At 43.7% G+C, this 18,533-nt stretch overlaps 1 protein-coding gene and 1 long non-coding RNA gene across 2 annotated transcripts; one reads left to right on the top strand and one right to left on the bottom strand.

The window, feature by feature from the left end:
- Window positions 1-12,707: 12,707 nt before the first annotated feature.
- LOC543318 (beta-amylase Tri a 17-like) lies at window positions 12,708-15,718 on the bottom strand. The gene is made up of 7 exons (NM_001427979.1): window positions 15,607-15,718; window positions 15,040-15,438; window positions 14,724-14,888; window positions 14,053-14,316; window positions 13,657-13,866; window positions 13,319-13,558; window positions 12,708-13,236 (listed from the first exon to the last, which is right to left on the bottom strand). The coding sequence occupies exons 1-7, from the start codon at window positions 15,655-15,657 to the stop codon at window positions 13,054-13,056; spliced, it is 1,512 nt and encodes a 503-aa protein (NP_001414908.1). The 5' UTR covers window positions 15,658-15,718; the 3' UTR covers window positions 12,708-13,053.
- On the top strand, window positions 15,253-16,738 carry LOC123052492 (uncharacterized). Its single transcript, XR_006424754.1, has 2 exons — window positions 15,253-15,466; window positions 15,730-16,738. It is a non-coding gene; the product is annotated as an uncharacterized lncRNA (long non-coding RNA).
- Window positions 16,739-18,533: the final 1,795 nt, after the last annotated feature.

Below are 18,533 nucleotides of genomic sequence, written 5' to 3' on the forward strand. Positions count from 1 at the left end.
GGAAGTCGTGGCCCAGGTGGCGTCGCGGGGCTCTGTGATATAGAACCACCGTTTCTGCCACTCCTTGACAGTCTCCACAAAGTACCTTTGGGCCATGTGACGTTGGGCATCTTGCTAACCATGGCTCCTCCGCACTCCGCGTGTAGGCCGTCCACCACCTTCGGCTTCACGTTGAAGATCTTGAGCCACAGTCCGAAGTGGGATTGGATGCGAAGGAAAGCCTCGCACACGACAATGAATGCCGAGATGTTGAGGAAAGATTTCGGAGCTAGATCATGGAAATCTAGCCTGTAGTAAAACATCAGTCCGCGGACGAAAGGGTGGAGTGGAAACCCTAGCCCACGGACGAAATGAGGGAGGAACACCACCCTCTCGTTGGGCTTTGATACGTCTCCAACGTATCTATAATTTTTTATTGTTCCATGCTATATTATATTCTGTTTTGGACATTATTGGGCTTTATTATACACTTTTATATTATTTTTGGGACTAACCTATTAACCGGAGTCCCAACCCAGAATTGCTATTTTTTGCCTATTTCAGAGTTTCGCAGAAAAAGAATATCAAACGGAGTCCAAACGGAATGAAACCTTCGGGAACGTGATTTTCGGAATGAACGTGATCCAGAGGACTTGGACCCTATGTCAAGACATCAACCAGGAGGGCACGAGGTAGGGGGCGCGCCTACCCCCCGGGCGCGCCCTCCACCCTCGTGGGCCCCCTGTTGCTCCACCGACGTACTCCTTCCTCCTATATATACCTACGTACCCCCAAACTACCAGATACGGAGCCAAAAACCTAATTCCACCACCGCAACCTTCTGTACCCGTGAGATCCCATCTTGGGGCCTGTTCCGGAGCTCCGCCGGAGGGGGCATCGATCACGGAGGGCTTCTACATCAACACCATAGCCTCTCCGATGATGTCTGAGTAGTTTACCTCAGACCTTCGGGTCCATAGTTATTAGCTAGATGGCTTCTCCTCTCTTTTTGGATCTCAATACAATGTTCTCCCCCTCTCTCGTGGAGATCTATTCGATGTAATCTTCTTTTGCGGTGTGTTTGTTGAGACCGATGAATTGTGGGTTTATGGTCAAGTTTATCTATGAACAATATTTGAATCTTCTCTGAATTCTTTTATGTATGATTGGTTATCTTTGCAAGTCTCTTCGAATTATCAGTTTGGTTTAGCCTACTAGATTGATCTTTCTTGCAATGGGAGAAGTGCTTAGCTTTGGGTTCAATCTTGCGGTGTCCTTTCCCAGTGACAGTAGGGGCAGCAAGACACGTATTGTATTGTTGCCATCAAGGATAACAAGATGGGGTTTATATCATATTGCATGAGTTTATCCCTCTACATCATGTCATCTTGCTTAAGGCGTTACTCTGTTCTTATGAACTTAATACTCTAGATGCATGCTGGATAGCGGTCGATGTGTGGAGTAATAATAGTAGATGCAGGCAGGAGTCGGTCTACTTGTCTCGGACGTGATGCCTATATACATGATCATACCTAGATATTCTCATAACTATGCTCAATTCTGTCAATTGCTCAACAGTAATTTGTTCACCCACCGTAAATACTTATGCTCTTGAGAGAAGCCACTAGTGAAACCTATGGCCCCCGGGTCTATTTTCCATCATATTAATCTCCCGACAACAAGCTATTTCTGGCGCCATTTTTATTTTGTTTTCTTTACTTTGCATCTTTATCATAAAAATACCAAAAATATTATCTTATCATATCTATCAGATCTCACTCTCGTAAGTGACCGTGTAGGGATTGACAACCCCTTATCGCGTTGGTTGCGAGGATTTATTTGTTTGTGTAGGTGCGAGGGACTCGTGCGTGGCCTCCTACTGGATTGATACCTTGGTTCTCAAAAACTGAGGGAAATACTTACGCTACTTTGCTGCATCACCCTTTCCTCTTCAAGGAAAAACCAACGCAGTGCTCAAGAGGTAGCAAGAAGGATTTCTGGCGCCGTTGCCGGGGAGGCTTACGGAAGGTCGAGTCAAGATTTGGACTCCCGACAGCGAGCCATTTCTGGCGCCGTTGCCGGGGAGTCTACGCAAAAGTCAACATACCAAGTACCCATCACAAATCCTTATCTCCCGCATTACATTATTTGTCATTTGCCTCTCGTTTTCCTCTCCCCCACTTCACCCTTGCCGTTTTATTCGCCCTCTCCTTTTTCCGTTCGCCTCTTTTTTTCGCTCGCTTCCTGTTTGCTCGTGTGTTGGATTGCTTGTTTGTCACGATGGCTCAAGATAATACTAAATTGTGTGACTTCACCAATACCAACAACAATGATTTCCTTAGCACTCCGATTGCTCCTCTTACCGATACTGAATCTTGTGAAATCAATACTGCTTTATTGAATCTTGTCATGAAAGATCAATTCGTCGGCCTTCCTAGTGAAGATGCCGCTACCCATCTAAATAGCTTCGTTGATTTGTGTGATATGCAAAAGAAGAAAGATGTGGATAATGATATTGTTAAATTGAAGCTATTTCCTTTTTCGCTTAGAGATCATGCTAAAGCTTGGTTTTCGTCTTTGCCTAAAAATAGTATTGATTCTTGGAATAAGTGCAAAGATGCTTTTATCTCTAAGTATTTTCCTCCCGCTAAGATCATCTCTCTTAGAAATGATATTATGAATTTTAAGCAACTTGATCATGAATATGTTGCACAAGCTTGGGAGAGGATGAAATTAATGATACGTAATTTCCCTACGCATGGTTTGAATTTGTGGATGATTATACAAATTTTTTATGCCGGATTGAATTTTGCTTCTAGAAATCTTTTAGATTCGGCCGCGGGAGGCACTTTTATGGAAATCACTTTAGGAGAAGCTACTAAACTCCTAGATAATATTATGGTTAATTATTCTCAATGGCACACTGAAAGATCTACTAATAAAAAAGTGCATGCGATAGAAGAAATTAATGTTTTGAGTGGAAAGATGGATGAACTTATGAAATTATTTGCTACTAAGAGTGTTTCTTCTGATCCTAATGATATGCGTTTGTCTACTTTGATTGAGAATAATAATGAACCTATGGATGTGAATTTTGTTGGTAGGAATAATTTTGGTAACAACGCGTATAGAGGAAACTTTAATCCTAGGCCGTATCCTAGTAAATCCTCTAATAATTATGGTAATTCCTACAACAATTCTTATGGAAATTTTAATAAGATGCCTTCTGAATTTGAGACTAGTCTTAAAGAATTTATGAATTCGCAAAAGAATTTCAATGCTTTGCTTGAAGAAAAATTGCTTAAAGTTGATGAATTGGCTAGGAACGTTGATAGAATTTCTCTTGATGTTGATTCTTTGAAACTTAGATCTATTCCAGCTAAGCATGATATCAATGAGTCTCTCAAAGCCACGAGAATTTCCATTGTTGAGTGCAAAGAAAGAACCGCTAGGATGCGTGCTAAGAAAGATTGTTTTGTGAAAGCGTGTTCTTTTAGTTTCTATGAAAATAAAGATGAAGATCTAAAGGTTATTGACGTGTCCCCTATTAAATCTTTGTTTTGCAACATGAATCTTGATAATGAAGGGACTGAATATGATCCACCTTTACCTAGAAGGCGTTCCAGAAATTCGGAGTTTTTAGATCTTGATGCTAAAATTGATAAAAGTGGGATCGAAGACAAAACATTAGATATTAATGAACCCACTATTTTGGATTTCAAGGAATTTAATTATGATAATTGTTCTTTAATATATTGTATTTCCTTGTTGCAATCCGTGCTAAATTCTCCTCATGCTTATAGTCAAAATAAAGCCTTTACCAAACATATCGTTGATGCTTTGATGCAATCTTACGAAGAAAAACTTGAGTTGGAAGTTTCTATCCCTAGAAAAACTTTATGATGAATGGGAACCTACCATTAAAATTAAAATTAAAGACCATGAATGCTATGCTTTGTGTGATTTGGGTGCTAGTGTTTCCACGATTCCAAAGACTTTGTGCGATTTGCTAGGTTTCCGTGATTTTGATGATTGCTCTCTAAACTTGCACCTTGCGGATTCCACTATTAAAAAACCTATGGGAAGAATTAATGATGTTCTTATTGTTGCAAATAGGAACTATGTGCCTGTAGATTTTATTGTTCTTGATATCGATTGCAATCCTTCATGTCCTATTATTCTTGGTAGACCTTTCCTTAGAACGATTGGTGCAATTATTGATATGAAGGAAGGGAATATTAGATTCCAATTTCCATTAAAGAAAGGCATGGAACACTTACCTACAAAGAAAATAAAATTACCATATGAATCTATCATGAGAGCCACTTATGGATTGCCTACCAAAGATGGCAATACCTAGATCTATCCTTGCTTTTATGCCTAGCTAGGGGCGTTAAACGATAGCGCTTGTTGGGAGGCAACCCAATTTTTTTTTTTTTGCTTTTTGCTTATGTTTAGGAATAAATCTTTTATCTAGCCTCTGGTTAGATATCTTCTTATGTTTCAATTAGTGTTTGTGCCAAGTTTAACCTATAGGATCTTCTTGGATGATAGTTATTTGATCTTGCTGAAAATTTCAGAAACTTTCTGTTCACGAAAATAATCTATGGTTAGTAAAATAGTTTATAAACCATAGACAAGTTGTAATACAGTAGGTTTAACACCAATATAAATAAAGAATGATTTTATTACAGTACCTTGAAGTGGTCTTTTGTTTTCTTTCGCTATCGGAGCTCACGAGATTTTCTGCTGAGTTTTGTGTTGTGAAGTTTTCAAGTTTTGGGTAAAAGATTTGATGGATTATGGAACAAGGAGTGGCAAGAGCCTAAGCTTGGGGATGCCCATGGCACCCCCAAGATAACCTAAGTACACCTAAAATCCAAAGCTTGGGGATGCCCCGGAAGGCATCCCCTCTTTCGTCTACTTCCATCGGTAACTTTACTTGGAGCTATATTTTTATTCACCACATGATATGTGTTTTGCTTGGAGCGTCTTGTATGATTTGAGTCTTTGCTTTTTAGTTTACCACAATCATCTTTGCTGTACACACCTTTTAAGAGAGACACACATGATTCGGAACTTATTAGAATACTCTATGTGCTTCACTTATACCTTTTGAGTTATATAGTTTTTGCTCTAGTACTTCACTTATATCTTTTAGAGCACGGTGGTGGTTTTGTTTCATAGAAACTATTATTCTCTCATGCTTCACTTATATTATTTTGAGAGCTTTAAACAGCATGGTAATTTGCTTAAATAATCCTAATATGCTAGGTATTCAAGACTAGTAAAAACTTTCTTATGAGTGCGTTGAATACTAAGAGAAGTTTGATGCTTGATGATTGTTTTGAGACATGGAGGTAGTGATATCAAAGTTGTGCTAGTTGAGTAGTTGTGAATTTGAGAAATACTTGTGTTGAAGCTTGCAAGTCCCGTAGCATGCACGTATGGTAAACGTTATGTAACAAATTTGAAACATGAGGTGTTCTTTGAGTGTCCTCCTGATGAGTGGCGGTCAGGGACGAGCGATGGTCTTTTCCTACCAATCTATCCCCCTAGGAGCATGCGCGTAGTGCTTGATTTTTTATGACTTGTAGATTTTTGCAATAAGTATGTGAGTTCTTTATGACTAATGTTGAGTCCATGGATTATACGCACTCTCACCTTCCCATCATTGCTAGCCTCTTCGGTACCGTGCATTGCCCTTTCTCACATTGAGAGTTGGTGCAAACTTCGCCGGTGCATCCAAACCCCGTGATATGATACACTCTTTCACACATAAACCTCCTTATATCTTCCTCAAAACAGCCACCATACCTACCTATTATGGCATTTCCATAGCCATTCCGAGATATATTGCCATGCAACTTTCCACCGTTCCGTTTATTATGACATGCTTCATCATTGTCGTATTGCCTTGCATGATCATGTAGTTGACATCGTATTTGTGGCAAAGCCACCATGCATAATTTTCATACATGTCACTCTTGATTCATTGCCCATCCCGGTACATCGCCGGAGGCACTCATATAGAGTCATATTTTGTTCTAGTATCGAGTTGTAATCTTTGAGTTGTAAATAAATAGAAGTGTGATGATCATCATTAAGGGAGCATTGTCCCAATAAAAAAGAGAAAGGCCAAATAAAAAAAAGGAAGGCCCAAAAAAAGGGACAATGCTACTATCCTTTTTCACACTTGTGCTTCAAAGTAGCACCATGATCTTCATGATAGAGAGTCTCTTGTTTTGTCACTTTCATATACTAGTGGGAATTTTTCATTATAGAACTTGGCTTGTATATTCCAACAATGGGCCTCCTCAAGTGCCCTAGGTCTTCGTGAGCAAGCAAGTTGGATGCACACCCACTTAGTTTCTTTTGTTGAGCTTTCATATATTTATAGCTCTAGTGCATCCGTTGCATGGCAATCCCTACTCCTTGCATTAACATCAATCGATGGGCATCTCCATAGATCATTGATTAGCCTCGTTGATGTGAGACTTTCTCCTTTTTTGTCTTCTCCACATAACCCCCATCATTATATTCTATTCCACCCATAGTGCTATATCCATGGCTCACGCTCATGTATTGCGTGAAAGTTGAAAAAGTTTGAGATTACTAAAGTATGAAACAATTGCTTGGCTTGTCATCGGGGTTGTGCATGATGAGAGCATTCTTGTGTGACGAAAATGGAGCATGACTAAACTATATGATTTTGTAGGGATGAACTTTTTTTGGCCATGTTATTTTGAGAAAACATAATTGCTTAGTTAGTATGCTTGAAGTATTATTATTTTTATGTCAATATTGAACTTTTATCTTGAATCTTTCGGATCTGAATATTCATACCGCAATTAAGAAGAATTACATTGAAATTATGCCAAGTAGCATTCCACATCAAAAATTCTGTTTTTATCATTTACCTACTCGAGGACGAGCAGGAATTAAGCTTGGGGATGCTTGATACGTCTCCAACGTATCTATAATTTTTTATTGTTCCATGCTATATTATATTCTGTTTTGGACATTATTGGGCTTTATTATACACTTTTATATTATTTTTGGGACTAACCTATTAACCAGAGGCCCAGCCCAGAATTGCTGTTTTTTGCCTATTTCAGAGTTTCGCAGAAAAAGAATATCAAACGGAGTCCAAACGGAATGAAACCTTCGGGAACGTGATTTTCGGAACGAACATGATCCAGAGGACTTGGACCCTACGTCAAGACATCAACCAGGAGGGCACGAGGTAGGGGGCGCGCCTACCCCCCTGGGCGTGCCCTCCACCCTCGTGGCCCCCCTGTTGCTCCACCGACGTACTCCTTCATCCTATATATACCTACGTACCCCCAAACTACCAGATACGGAGCCAAAAACCTAATTCCACTGCCGCAACCTTCTGTACCCGTCAGATCCCATCTTGGGGCCTGTTTCGGAGCTCCGCCGGAGGGGGCATCGATCACGGAGGGCTTCTACATCAACACCATAGCCTCTCCGATGATGTGTGAGTAGTTTACCTCAGACCTTCGGGTCCATAGTTATTAGCTAGATGGCTTCTTCTCTCTTTTTGGATCTCAATACAATGTTCTCCCCCTCTCTCGTGGAGATCTATTCGATGTAATCTTCTTTTGCGGTGTGTTTGTTGAGACCGATGAATTGTGGGCTTATGATCAAGTTTATCTATGAACAATATTTGAATCTTCTCTGAATTCTTTTATGTATGATTGGTTATCTTTGCAAGTCTCTTTGAATTATCAGTTTGGTTTGGCCTACTAGATTGATCTTTCTTGCAATGGGAGAAGTGCTTAGCTTTGGGTTCAATCTTGCGGTGTCCTTTCCCAGTGACAGTAGGGGCAGCAAGGCACGTATTGTATTGTTGCCATCGAGGATAACAAGATGGGGTTTATATCATATTGCATGAGTTTATCCCTATACATCATGTCATCTTGCTTAAGGCGTTACTCTGTTCTTATGAACTTAATACTCTAGATGCATGCTGGATATCGGTCGATGTGTGGAGTAATAATAGTAGATGCAGGCAGGAGTCGGTCTACTTGTCTCGGACGTGATGCCTATATACATGATCATACCTAGATATTCTCATAACTATGCTCAATTCTGTCAATTGCTCAACAGTAATTTGTCCACCCATCGTAAATACTTATGCTCTTGAGAGAAGCCACTAGTGAAACCTATGGCCCCCGGGTCTATTTTCCATCATATTAATCTCCCGACAACAAGCTATTTCTGGCGCCATTTTTATTTTGTTTTCTTTACTTTGCATCTTTATCATAAAAATACCAAAAATATTATCTTATCCTATCTATCACATCTCACTCTCGTAAGTGACCGTGTAGGGATTGACAACCCCTTATCGGGTTGGTTGCGAGGATTTATTTGTTTGTGTAGGTGCGAGGGACTCGTGTGTGGCCTCCTACTGGATTGATACCTTGGTTCTCAAAAACTGAGGGAAATACTTACGCTACTTTGCTGCATCACCCTTTCCTCTTCAAGGGAAAACCAACGCAGTGCTCAAGAGGTAGCAGGCTTTGGTGTCGGGAAGACTTGCCCCTTGGGTGGAAGCCGGTGGGCGATCTCTTTCGCCAGATACCCGGCCTCCCGAAGCTCGGCGATGTCCTTCTCCTTGACCGAGGAGGCCATCCACTTGCCTTGCCCTCCAGACACGGACATGGTGGAGTGCTTGTTTGAGGCGGAAAGGATGAGAACTTGGGCGCTGGAGCTCGAGAATGGAAGGGCAGAGGAAGAGAGAAGGCGTGGGTGAAGAAAGGGAATCCTTATCCCCTTATAAAGGCAGTGAATATCGAACGCCTCCCCACTCGCCTTAAAACTCTCTTATTCCCAAGGGTTGTGCAAACGACACGGTTAAATTACCCACGCCCGTATTGATGAGAATCCCGCAATAAGGGGACACGATCTCTGCTTTGACAAGACATGCCAATGAAAACCGCATCTCGAAACGCGGAACGACAGACGAAAATGGTTCGAAATAATGACCGGGCAGACGTGATGTCATCTAGCAAAAAGTTGTCAGCGGATCGTGAAGTATTATACTCTCTACGGCTGTGTGTGTGGTACTTGTGTTGCAGATCTGGACACGTTCGTTGCGTCCGAAGACTATCCTGGAGTATTCGGAAAGGGGAACCCGCCTTGCAATGCCGAAGACAATCTGCGCGCCGGACACCTCGTCATTGAAGCCTGGTTCAGGGGCTACTGAGGGAGTCCTGGATTAAGGGGTCCTCGGGCGTCCGGCCTGTTGAACATGAGCCGGACTAATGGGCTGTGAAGATACAAGACCAAAGACTCTCTCCTGTGTCCGGATGGGACTCTCCTTGGCGTGGAAGGCAAGCTTGGCAACCAAATATGAAGATTCCTTTCTCTGTAACCGACTTTGTACAACCCTAGTCCCCTCCGGTGTTTATATAAACCGGAGGGCTTAGTCCGGATAGAGATATAGTCATACAGGCTAGACTTCTAGGGTTTTAGCCATAACGATCTCGTGGTAGATCAACTCTTGTAATACTCATATTCATAAAGATCAATCAAGCAGGAAGTAGGGTATTACTTCCATAGAGAGCGCCCGAACCTGGGTAAACATTGTGTCCCCTGTCTCCTGTTACCATCGACCTTAGACGCACAGTTCGGGACCCCCTACCCGAGATCCAACGGTTTTGACACCGACAGTCACCTATGTTCCTTTTCCTGATTCATTGTCCACAAAATCACTTCATACGACTCACCTAGGTACGACGTTGATGGCAGGTACCCGGTTGCCGCCTGATGCCACGTGCTGCATGATGGTCCTGAGTTTTTTCCAAAAACTCGTAAGTCTTTGCCATCCTTGCAAGTTTTCTTTCTTGGCCACATCAGTATGCTATTTTCATATGCGTTACCTTGATTTGCCATATTGGCTACTTGAAGTTGGTCTCCCGTACATCTATCAGCGTTAGTGCCCTGTGTTGGAACTTGCCATGGTATCCCTATGTGTGTGGTTGTGTCATAAGAACCTGCGAACAAGGACATTGTAGCACATAAGTAGAATGCCATTTTCCTCCCCACAAACATGTCAACTGTCCCTTTTTTGATCATGCATCGTACCAATGTTCGCGTACTGCTCTAGTAGTGGCAGCAACGGCCCTGCGGAAATGAGTTGATTGTACTCTACTGCATCCCAAGGGGCGCTTGCGGCCTTTGAGAAAACCAAGAATCAGTGCCGTCTTCATGATTCATTTTTTCCGCTTTTTCTCCCACTGTGTTTTCAGTCACTGCATGAACAAGAACGCATGAATATTCGATATGCACTCTTGTTGTTTGCACATAAAAGAAAACATGACAATCTTATCACATTTCTTTTTGCATAAACAACCAATACATCATGGCAAGTAGAACATGCACATTCATTCTCTTTTCTAAAATCTGGATGCCAACTATCATTTTGAACCGATGGCAACAACCAACATAATATGATGGCAAGTAACAACATAACATGGTGGCAGCTAACGACAAAGATAGGTGGCATCTAACGACAAATATAGGTGGCAATTAATTTTCTCCCTCCCTATGTACCGCCCAAATTGCTCCTTTTCTTTCCCTGATTTTAGTGAACCCTACACATCCTTCTGGAGCAACTACTCGCAGCAACCCAACCCAGAAGCTTAGTTCAGATCTAGGATATAACATGACAGATCTTGCGTATATTGGTGGGCAAAGGGGAATAAACACAAATCCGTAGTGTATTTGCCATGACAGTGTGAATCTAGTCGCCATTTTCGTGGGCAATCTGGAAGTGCAATTATTTGGGACAGAAGGAGGAGAAAGAGGAGAAGATCGGAGATCGACCTGTTAGCTCGTCGTCACGTTTTCCGTCGATCGGGAGGGGGCGGGGGGTGGGGGTGGGGTGGCGCTAGAGATCTGGTCTTGTTGCCATGGCAACTAGAGAAGGAAGACAATGAAGGTAGGGGAAGATTGGCGATCGAAAGGTAGGAGACGACGGCGGCAGGTCGCACTGGTGTTTGAAGGCAGGTAAGGACAACGGGCGTGTTAGGTTGTGCGGGCAGCGGGGTCGTTCGCCCGGACGTATGGACGATTGTATCATGCGGGCAGTGGCTGGGTGCGCCCGGATGCCGTCGTGCGGGCAGGGTTGTCGTCCAAAATCAAACCCTCTGACCCACCATCAATGGCGGCTCGCCGCGGCCGACGGCGATCTCTCATCTCTCCCTCCGCCACACCGCGGCCTCGTTAAGCGCACGCGCAAGGTCGTGCCCCCTCGGCATCCAGCAGACGAGCCTCTCTCTCGCCCGCGGGTCGGCGCCGGCCCATTCCTTCCGCAGTTCCATTCCCACGGGATCTGATCCGGTGACTATGTGCACGCGTCGGCCGTCGTCGGGAGCTCGTTCTCGCGGCGCGAATTACGATCTTCGGATACCGTTACCTGAGCCTCTCCGCCCGACAACTTCGTCCTCATTCCTCAGCGAGCGCCCTTGGTGAGCTAAATTCTTACTACAGTCAAACAGAGTTTGCGTGAGCGCGTGTTTCCATCTCATTGCCGGCGAATTTGAGGACTTTTCCTACGCACTTTCTTGGCCAGTTGATTGAAACAGAAGCGTGAGAAAATTACAGATAACTTAACAGCAGGTAGTAATCTCCTAGGAACTCTCATTTTGTTGATTCCTTTCGAAGATTCAAAGAACTGCTGTATTTGGTTGCCTCTTCAGTCTTTGTATATACCTAACTAGATTAACCCGCTGGTTGCTGCAGATGACCTATCAAAAGACTGAAATTGTTTGCAGTAGAACTCATAAAGTAGACAGGAAAAAATAGTTTTGAGGGGATATTTTTCATTGAGTAGAATTCATAAAGTATATAGGAAAGTTAGTTTTGAAGAATCTAAACGGTGTGGCTTTCAAACGAAGAAGATCTGCGGTCCGTTTGGTTTATGCCTCAACTCACCCTACCAAAAAATTGGGCATTCCAAATGCCCTACCACTCAATACTCATCAAAATGAAGGTTGAAAACAACAAAGTTGATGTGGCTGAACCATAGAAGAGATAACTAGCAATAACGGCTTTTCAAAAAATAAAATAACTAGCAATAACTGCAGTTAGAGTAGATTAAACTGTATAAGAACATAGGATATGCATGGAAGGAACCGTTGTGTGTATTCATAGGTTTCCGCTTTGCTGTTACTTTCCTATAGTTCAGGGACATCTGTTGCAGCTGTAACCTTGTAGTTTGAGACCGCGGTCTTATCTTTTATGACGAGTCTTCTCATCACTGCCTTCTTATTAGGGAGCACAGCACATGACGATCCACAGACATGGTATTGGTACCCACTGCCCATTGGAGACATGTTTGGTGGACTCTGGCTCTCTGCTCGTTGGAAACAACCTATTTTTTCAGTTATCTGACAGGTTTCCATTGTGTTCTGTTAACTACTGCACTATGATTCTCTATTTTTTACTGCACCGTCACGTGAACTGTAGCTATGCGCCATTGTTACTCTGCATCAGAGTAAAACTTAAAAACCGATCATTGTCCAAATCATTTTTCATTTAGGCGCTCTTCGCTTCACCACTCTGATTTTAGGCTCTCATGACATCATTGAATATCAGTTTGTTTAGCTGGATACTCATCTTAATTCCTTTTGTTAATAATGACCGTTCCACAGCTCGCACTTTCTATTTATAGTGACCACTCAGTGGATGTAAAACAGTTTGAACACTTAGCAGCAGAAGCCTGGACGGCAGCTCCATTTATACTGCTAAAAACCTTCACAATCATTAAGTTATAAGCACAAACTGTTTTATTTGTTCACTCAAATACACACAGCAAAGTGGGACGGAGTTCCGATGAACTGCAGCTCATCGGAAAAGCATACAACCTCATGATTACCAGTACAATAGTATTGCCAGACTATATGGCTATAACATTGTAGTACACAGTTTATTTATCCTCGGCGGCTTATTTCCTGTGCACCTCAATTCTCAGAAAGCACGTCTTGACCCTCTTGTAGACTGCATCAGTGATGCACATTATTTTATGAAGATAGAGAAAGATTTCTACACAGGGGCAACGAGCACCTCATCCCCGACATCAGTGTGATCTTTAACTGGCAGGTCGGTATTCTTATCAAAGGGGAATGGCTCCAGTTTTGGCTGCGCTGCTTTCAGGATCATTTCAATTGGCATTTCTGGCTTTGATCTTTCCAAAGGCGCCACTGGATCAACACTTGGGTCATGACCCTGCAAAGAGTTATAGATTATTTAAAATAGGCTTGCAAATGATACATCTGTTTTATTTTCGACATGCATGGGTGGCACTAACCAGGTTAGCATGCATTTTCTCAACAAAAGTTTGGAAAGTGGCATAGTTCTGTCCCTCCAGTAGCTCATTCGATAACCGGAGGTAGGTGAATCCAAACAGTTTGTGCTCAGGAGGGCCATTCTTGTTGATGCCTTTCGGCCTCGCATTCCTGAGTATTGTGTTGTAAGCAGTGGCATCATATCGACCGAGTGCGTTTTCGCACGCCACATGTAAACCCTCTCTCCATCCAGCACTCAGCACCTAAGATTTTTGATGAGAAGTGCTTCAGTGTTTCCGTAAATGATAATTGTAAATTCCTGAGCCATAAATTACTGGGCGGTTGCTAATGGTGTAGTTACCTGTTGGACTAGTTCTTCTGGTGCGCTCTTCGCCTCTTCGCTTTGCTCGGAGTCCCTCATCTCTGCACAAGTGAAGTTCATGCTAGCATGATGCCTTGTGAGCATGCGTGCTATGGTTCTGTAGCCGTCTCTGTCATCTAAGTTGTAGTACCCAGCTGTGAGCTCGGCTGCATGGTTTGGAACCCTGTACCACCAGTGAATGCCAGAGATCTGCAACCAAACATTGGATCATGTCTCATTACATTCTAGATTAAGCAATGTGAGTCGTATATACTTCCTGTTTCTTTAAGCTTGTACTCTATGTTAGAGTGAGTTTGTACATTTTTTGTTGTTTATCAGGCACAACTTCTCAAATGAATCATGATTTTTCACTGAGATCTATAGGATGGTACTTACTTTGATTGCCAGCTGCACCCTGCATCCCAAGAAGACCTTGTTTGCTTCGTCCAAGATCTTGTCACCGTGCTTGATCAGTTTGTTGGAGTACCATGACAGGAAAAACTTCCCCTTCTCTGTGAGGTATGTTCCGTTGTCCTTGAAGAATTGGGTTTTCTCGGGAGTGTCGTTGTACTCTCCAGCATCGTCAGGCAATTCCCACTCAGGGTGGCCAGCCTTCGCCGCTGCTGCTTTGAAGTCTGCTTCCAGGTACTTATCATAACACTGCAGATTATTTTTGTTTTAGTTAAAACAGTTAATTGGAGCCCTTTTGTCTTTACTTGTTATGGTATTATTTTTGCATCCGTTTTAATTCATGCCTGTCTGTTTAGTTGGATGTACATTTGATGTCCACTGCTTTTACCGTTTAATTGTGGGACCATGGTCTTATGTTTGCTTCTGATACTTTGCTCAAAAGAAGAGCATGATCTCTCAAAAGCCATGAGTAGTATTAATTTGAAATTGCCATTTTATCCAACGCCGCTTATGATCAGAATCACTTTACCATTGGGTGAACCTTTTTCAGTGCAAATCGTCTCTTGGACAAAGATTAAACTGCCTTTGGTCATCACATGTTACATGTATATACGAGGATTTTGTAAGAACAGAAGAGTATTTGGGAAAACACTCACGATGAATTCTCCGATGCCTGGGAAGACCCATCCTTGGCTCTGAGGATACGATGGGTACCTCATCTCTCCAGCTGGGCCAAGTCCCACTTCAATGTCCACGATGGTACCGGCATCCAAGAACTTCTTCATGTTTTCCCTGAAGCTCGCCATGTAATCAGCATACATCTGTAGCAGCCACAAAGAAGGATCAAAGCTTTGCTACCATGAGCACACTGGGGCTACCAAAATCACAACTATGCTGTTGCCAAGACTCATCTCAGTCATCTGAATCACCATATATGCAGGAGAACTGGAATGGTGATCTAGCTTAGCTAACCTGGACGGCAGTTCTTCCATGGAAGAGAGGCTGGTCGTCCACTCCAAGGGTGAGGTACTCGATGTTCCTCGTCCCGCCGCGGTTGGTGTAGAAAATGTCGGGGTCGGTGGCGCCGACGTCGCGAACCCACTGTGGGATGGGGATGTTGACGACGTCGCCGACGTTGCCACCGCACTGGTGGAATGACATGATGGCCTGCAGCTTGAGCCCGGCCTCGTGCACCAGGTCGAAGACCTGCTTGTAGGCGCTCCAGTCGTACGCCTTGGGGCCCTTGCCCTCCACCAGCCCCCACCAGACGTCTATCATGACGCCGTCCACGCCGGCCTCCGTCAGCTTCTTCAGCTGCGCCCTGATCTCGTCGCCCTTCTCGAATTTGTTGTCGACGCTCACGACGTCCAGCTATTCCCACAACGAAAGTGAAGGCAAGGTTAGTGGAACTACTGCATCTGAGGTCTCAGATCAGATCTTGTTGATAAGCTGGGTATCATATGCATGATAATGTGAGTTTTTAGATCCTTGGAATGGTTTGTCAGTGCCATGGTGCTTAGCGGGCTGAATGGAGCTTACCGGGAGCATGACGTAGACTTGGACATAGTTGGCTAGCATGTTCCCGGCCATTGTGGCTGCTGGCTACAAACACTGGCTTGCGTGCTCACTCACTCACTGAGCTTGGTTTGCTGGGTGTTGCAGGGGAGGTCGAGGGGTCTATTTATACTGCGAAAGAGGGATCGGAGGAGGGGCCCGGGGTCCTTCTCCAGCGAGGCGAGGTGAACTGGTTGATTTTGGTTACCGCTCACAGCCCAGCTTCAGGGTTGATATCATATTTTCCTTGTCACTGGAAGAAGATTGGGTATCTGAATGTTCTGATTCGTTCACGTGTGTTTAGAGCGGCAAGCCAACAGTATCAGGTTTAAATACGTTATCCGACAAAACGAAAATATATTGACAGGGTCATCCCTTGTTTTCCTTTCCATCACGCTTAGATGACTAGGACAAAGTTCTTCACCCCTCCAAGCTTCACCGTCCAGTCTGTGGATTAAGCCAAAACTTGAAGCCACATGCCCATAAATATATCCTTTTGTTTATAAGCCAAGTGTAAAAGTAGAAAAATAAACCCAACCAGACACCCCCTAATATGTGGTGATTTGGGGGCCTGTGTGGTCGCCCACCTCACCCTCTCCATCAACGGGCCTGTCCTCCGGTGACCAGTGGCGGGGAGGCGAATTCTAGTGCCTCGGCTCCGACTAGTAGTTTAGGTTAGGGATTTTTAGTCGTTGCAAATGACAACTCTTCATCATTGAGTAGGTCTTTTGGGTTTTGATCCTCGATTTCGTTTGTCATGACCGAGTCGATGGAACTCTGGTTTATATTCCTACCGTCTCTTGGGACGATGAGGTTAGGGTTTCTTATCATAGGTTCGGCACAGTATCTGATGTCAGACACTTCAAATCGATTCAACGTCATGACTGGGGCTTTAGGGCGGTGATTCTTAAGGGCACGCGCACGAAGACTTTTCAGTTGTCATCAACAAGGTTAGGATGACTCTGGTGTAGGAGAGGCTCGTTCCGGCAATGGTAGTGGTCGTTCGGTGGTCTGAGGACCTCAATGTATTTTTTTTTATTATGTTTGGGGTGCTTTGTACTTTTGGTGAACTTTATAATATAACCGTGTCCTTTTGAATTTTTTTAACACAGTATAATTGAAGAAGTTTACATACACACATCCCAATGCATGCACGCACGCACACCCTACCTCCATGAGGGCACGGGAATGTCTTCTTTCGCTGAATGGATATCGCCGGAAAGTCTGAAATAAATCCAAAAAAAAATGAGCACCAGTATCAAATCTAGGACATAAATCTTGATGAGCTGGTTCCACACAAAAACCTAACCATCTGAGCTACACTCAGTCCACGAAAAGAAAATGTATTGACGGGTGACTGTGTATCATCACACATCATGGTTATGTATCGTGTATATAACACTGTCAGGCTGTTAGACAAATAGCTCGATCTTCTCTGCTACGATCCGCAGACACACTAAAAATCTTACGACTACCCATAGAACCGTATATTTTTGCTCAGACACACTAAAAATCTGATGTTAGGGTTTTAGGCATGTCAAATCTGATGTTTTTCATTGCAATTTATATAGGCATGATGATGGCAAATTTAGTTTGCAAGTACAGCAATTTTCTAACAAAAAGTGAATTGAGACAGATTTGCTATGATTATCAACTAAACTTGCCATTCTCTAAGAATATAAATTGTCATAATAAACGTTTCATTTGCCATGGTAAAAAATCTGATGTCAGATTTATAGTCTCGTCCTTTTTGTTTGTATACGTGCTACTTATGTATCCGGGTGTTTTCCAGGTCAAGCGGATGTAGAAAACTTAACAGATCAGGATACCATCACCAAAAGAAAAGAAAAACAGATCAGGATACCAGTTCAGATAAAACTTAACTTCGGTTTACCCATGGGTTTTACCCCCTTTTTTTTGAGCTGGCATGCTTATTTTACTTGGTTTTCACTTTTAAGCAGTTGGTGATTTGTTCATGAGCCATCAGGTTGCCATGCCATGTGCACCGTGCTCACTTGACTGCTGAAAGGCGAGACCGGGGCTCCCGCCCAGGCCACGCCGCGCCTTGGATGCGGCGGGCGGTTCTCAACATCTCGACCAGGCCGTTGGATGATCTCTGTCGGGCATTCAGTTGGATTAGCTGGCACGATGCACATGCGCAACCTGCGAGTTGTCACAAATCGCAAGGGCATGAGATCTGTCGTTCTCCGTCAAAACCTTAAAACAGAGTACTGTACTGTATTTCTTCATACTGTACTGTACTGTGAGGTTGCCGGCCATAACATTGCAAGATTATTTCGATGCTGATAATCCGTGGTGCCGATCGATGCTGCTACTGCAAACGAGAGAAATTATCGCGGGGTCTCTTACGCTCTTCTACGTAGTCGTGTTGACGAACCCCTAAAAAATTGACGCTCCGAGGCGTTGTAATCGTGGAATCCGTAACGTGGATCAAGCGGTCGCGTGCGCAGCGCTTAATCACTGCACCGACCGCCCAGGTTGTGAGGCCACGATGCCGATCGATCAGCAACCTACCCCCCAAAGGGATCAGGTCAGGTCATGTCAGTACGTACGTCGATGCGCTGCGCTGCGCTGCGACGGAGCGCCTCCCCGCCGCGAGAAAATCTCGCATTAATCGATCGACGTGAGCCGTCCAACGACCGCCGTTACAGCTCTCTATTATGCACGTTTCCAAAACCCCCCATCGGTCGGCGTCACACGGTACTACTCGTACCATTGCTGCTCCGTCCATCTGGGCGGGTTCACGTGCTTTTCAACGAATCATTTCGGAAAGGCCACTACACAACAAGTCACATTTAGCAATATATTTTCCATTTTTCTTGCGTGGGACCAGTCTAGTTGTCAGACTTTACGATCGACTGATCTGATCTGATCTGATCGAGGGGCATGCA

This window comes from Triticum aestivum, chromosome 2D (assembly GCF_018294505.1).
Source record: "Triticum aestivum cultivar Chinese Spring chromosome 2D, IWGSC CS RefSeq v2.1, whole genome shotgun sequence".
NCBI classification, from domain to species: Eukaryota; Viridiplantae; Streptophyta; class Magnoliopsida; order Poales; family Poaceae; genus Triticum; species Triticum aestivum.

Coding starts and splice junctions, on each gene's coding strand:
- LOC543318 (NM_001427979.1), bottom strand. CDS start 15,657: ATGGCCGGGAACATGCTAGCCAACTATGTCCAAGTCTACGTCATGCTC. Junction 14,889..15,039: donor ATGGAAGAACTGCCGTCCAG/GTTAGCTAAGCT, acceptor TGGCTGCTACAG/ATGTATGCTGATTACATGGC. Junction 13,237..13,318: donor AGAAAATGCATGCTAACCTG/GTTAGTGCCACC, acceptor AACTCTTTGCAG/GGTCATGACCCAAGTGTTGA.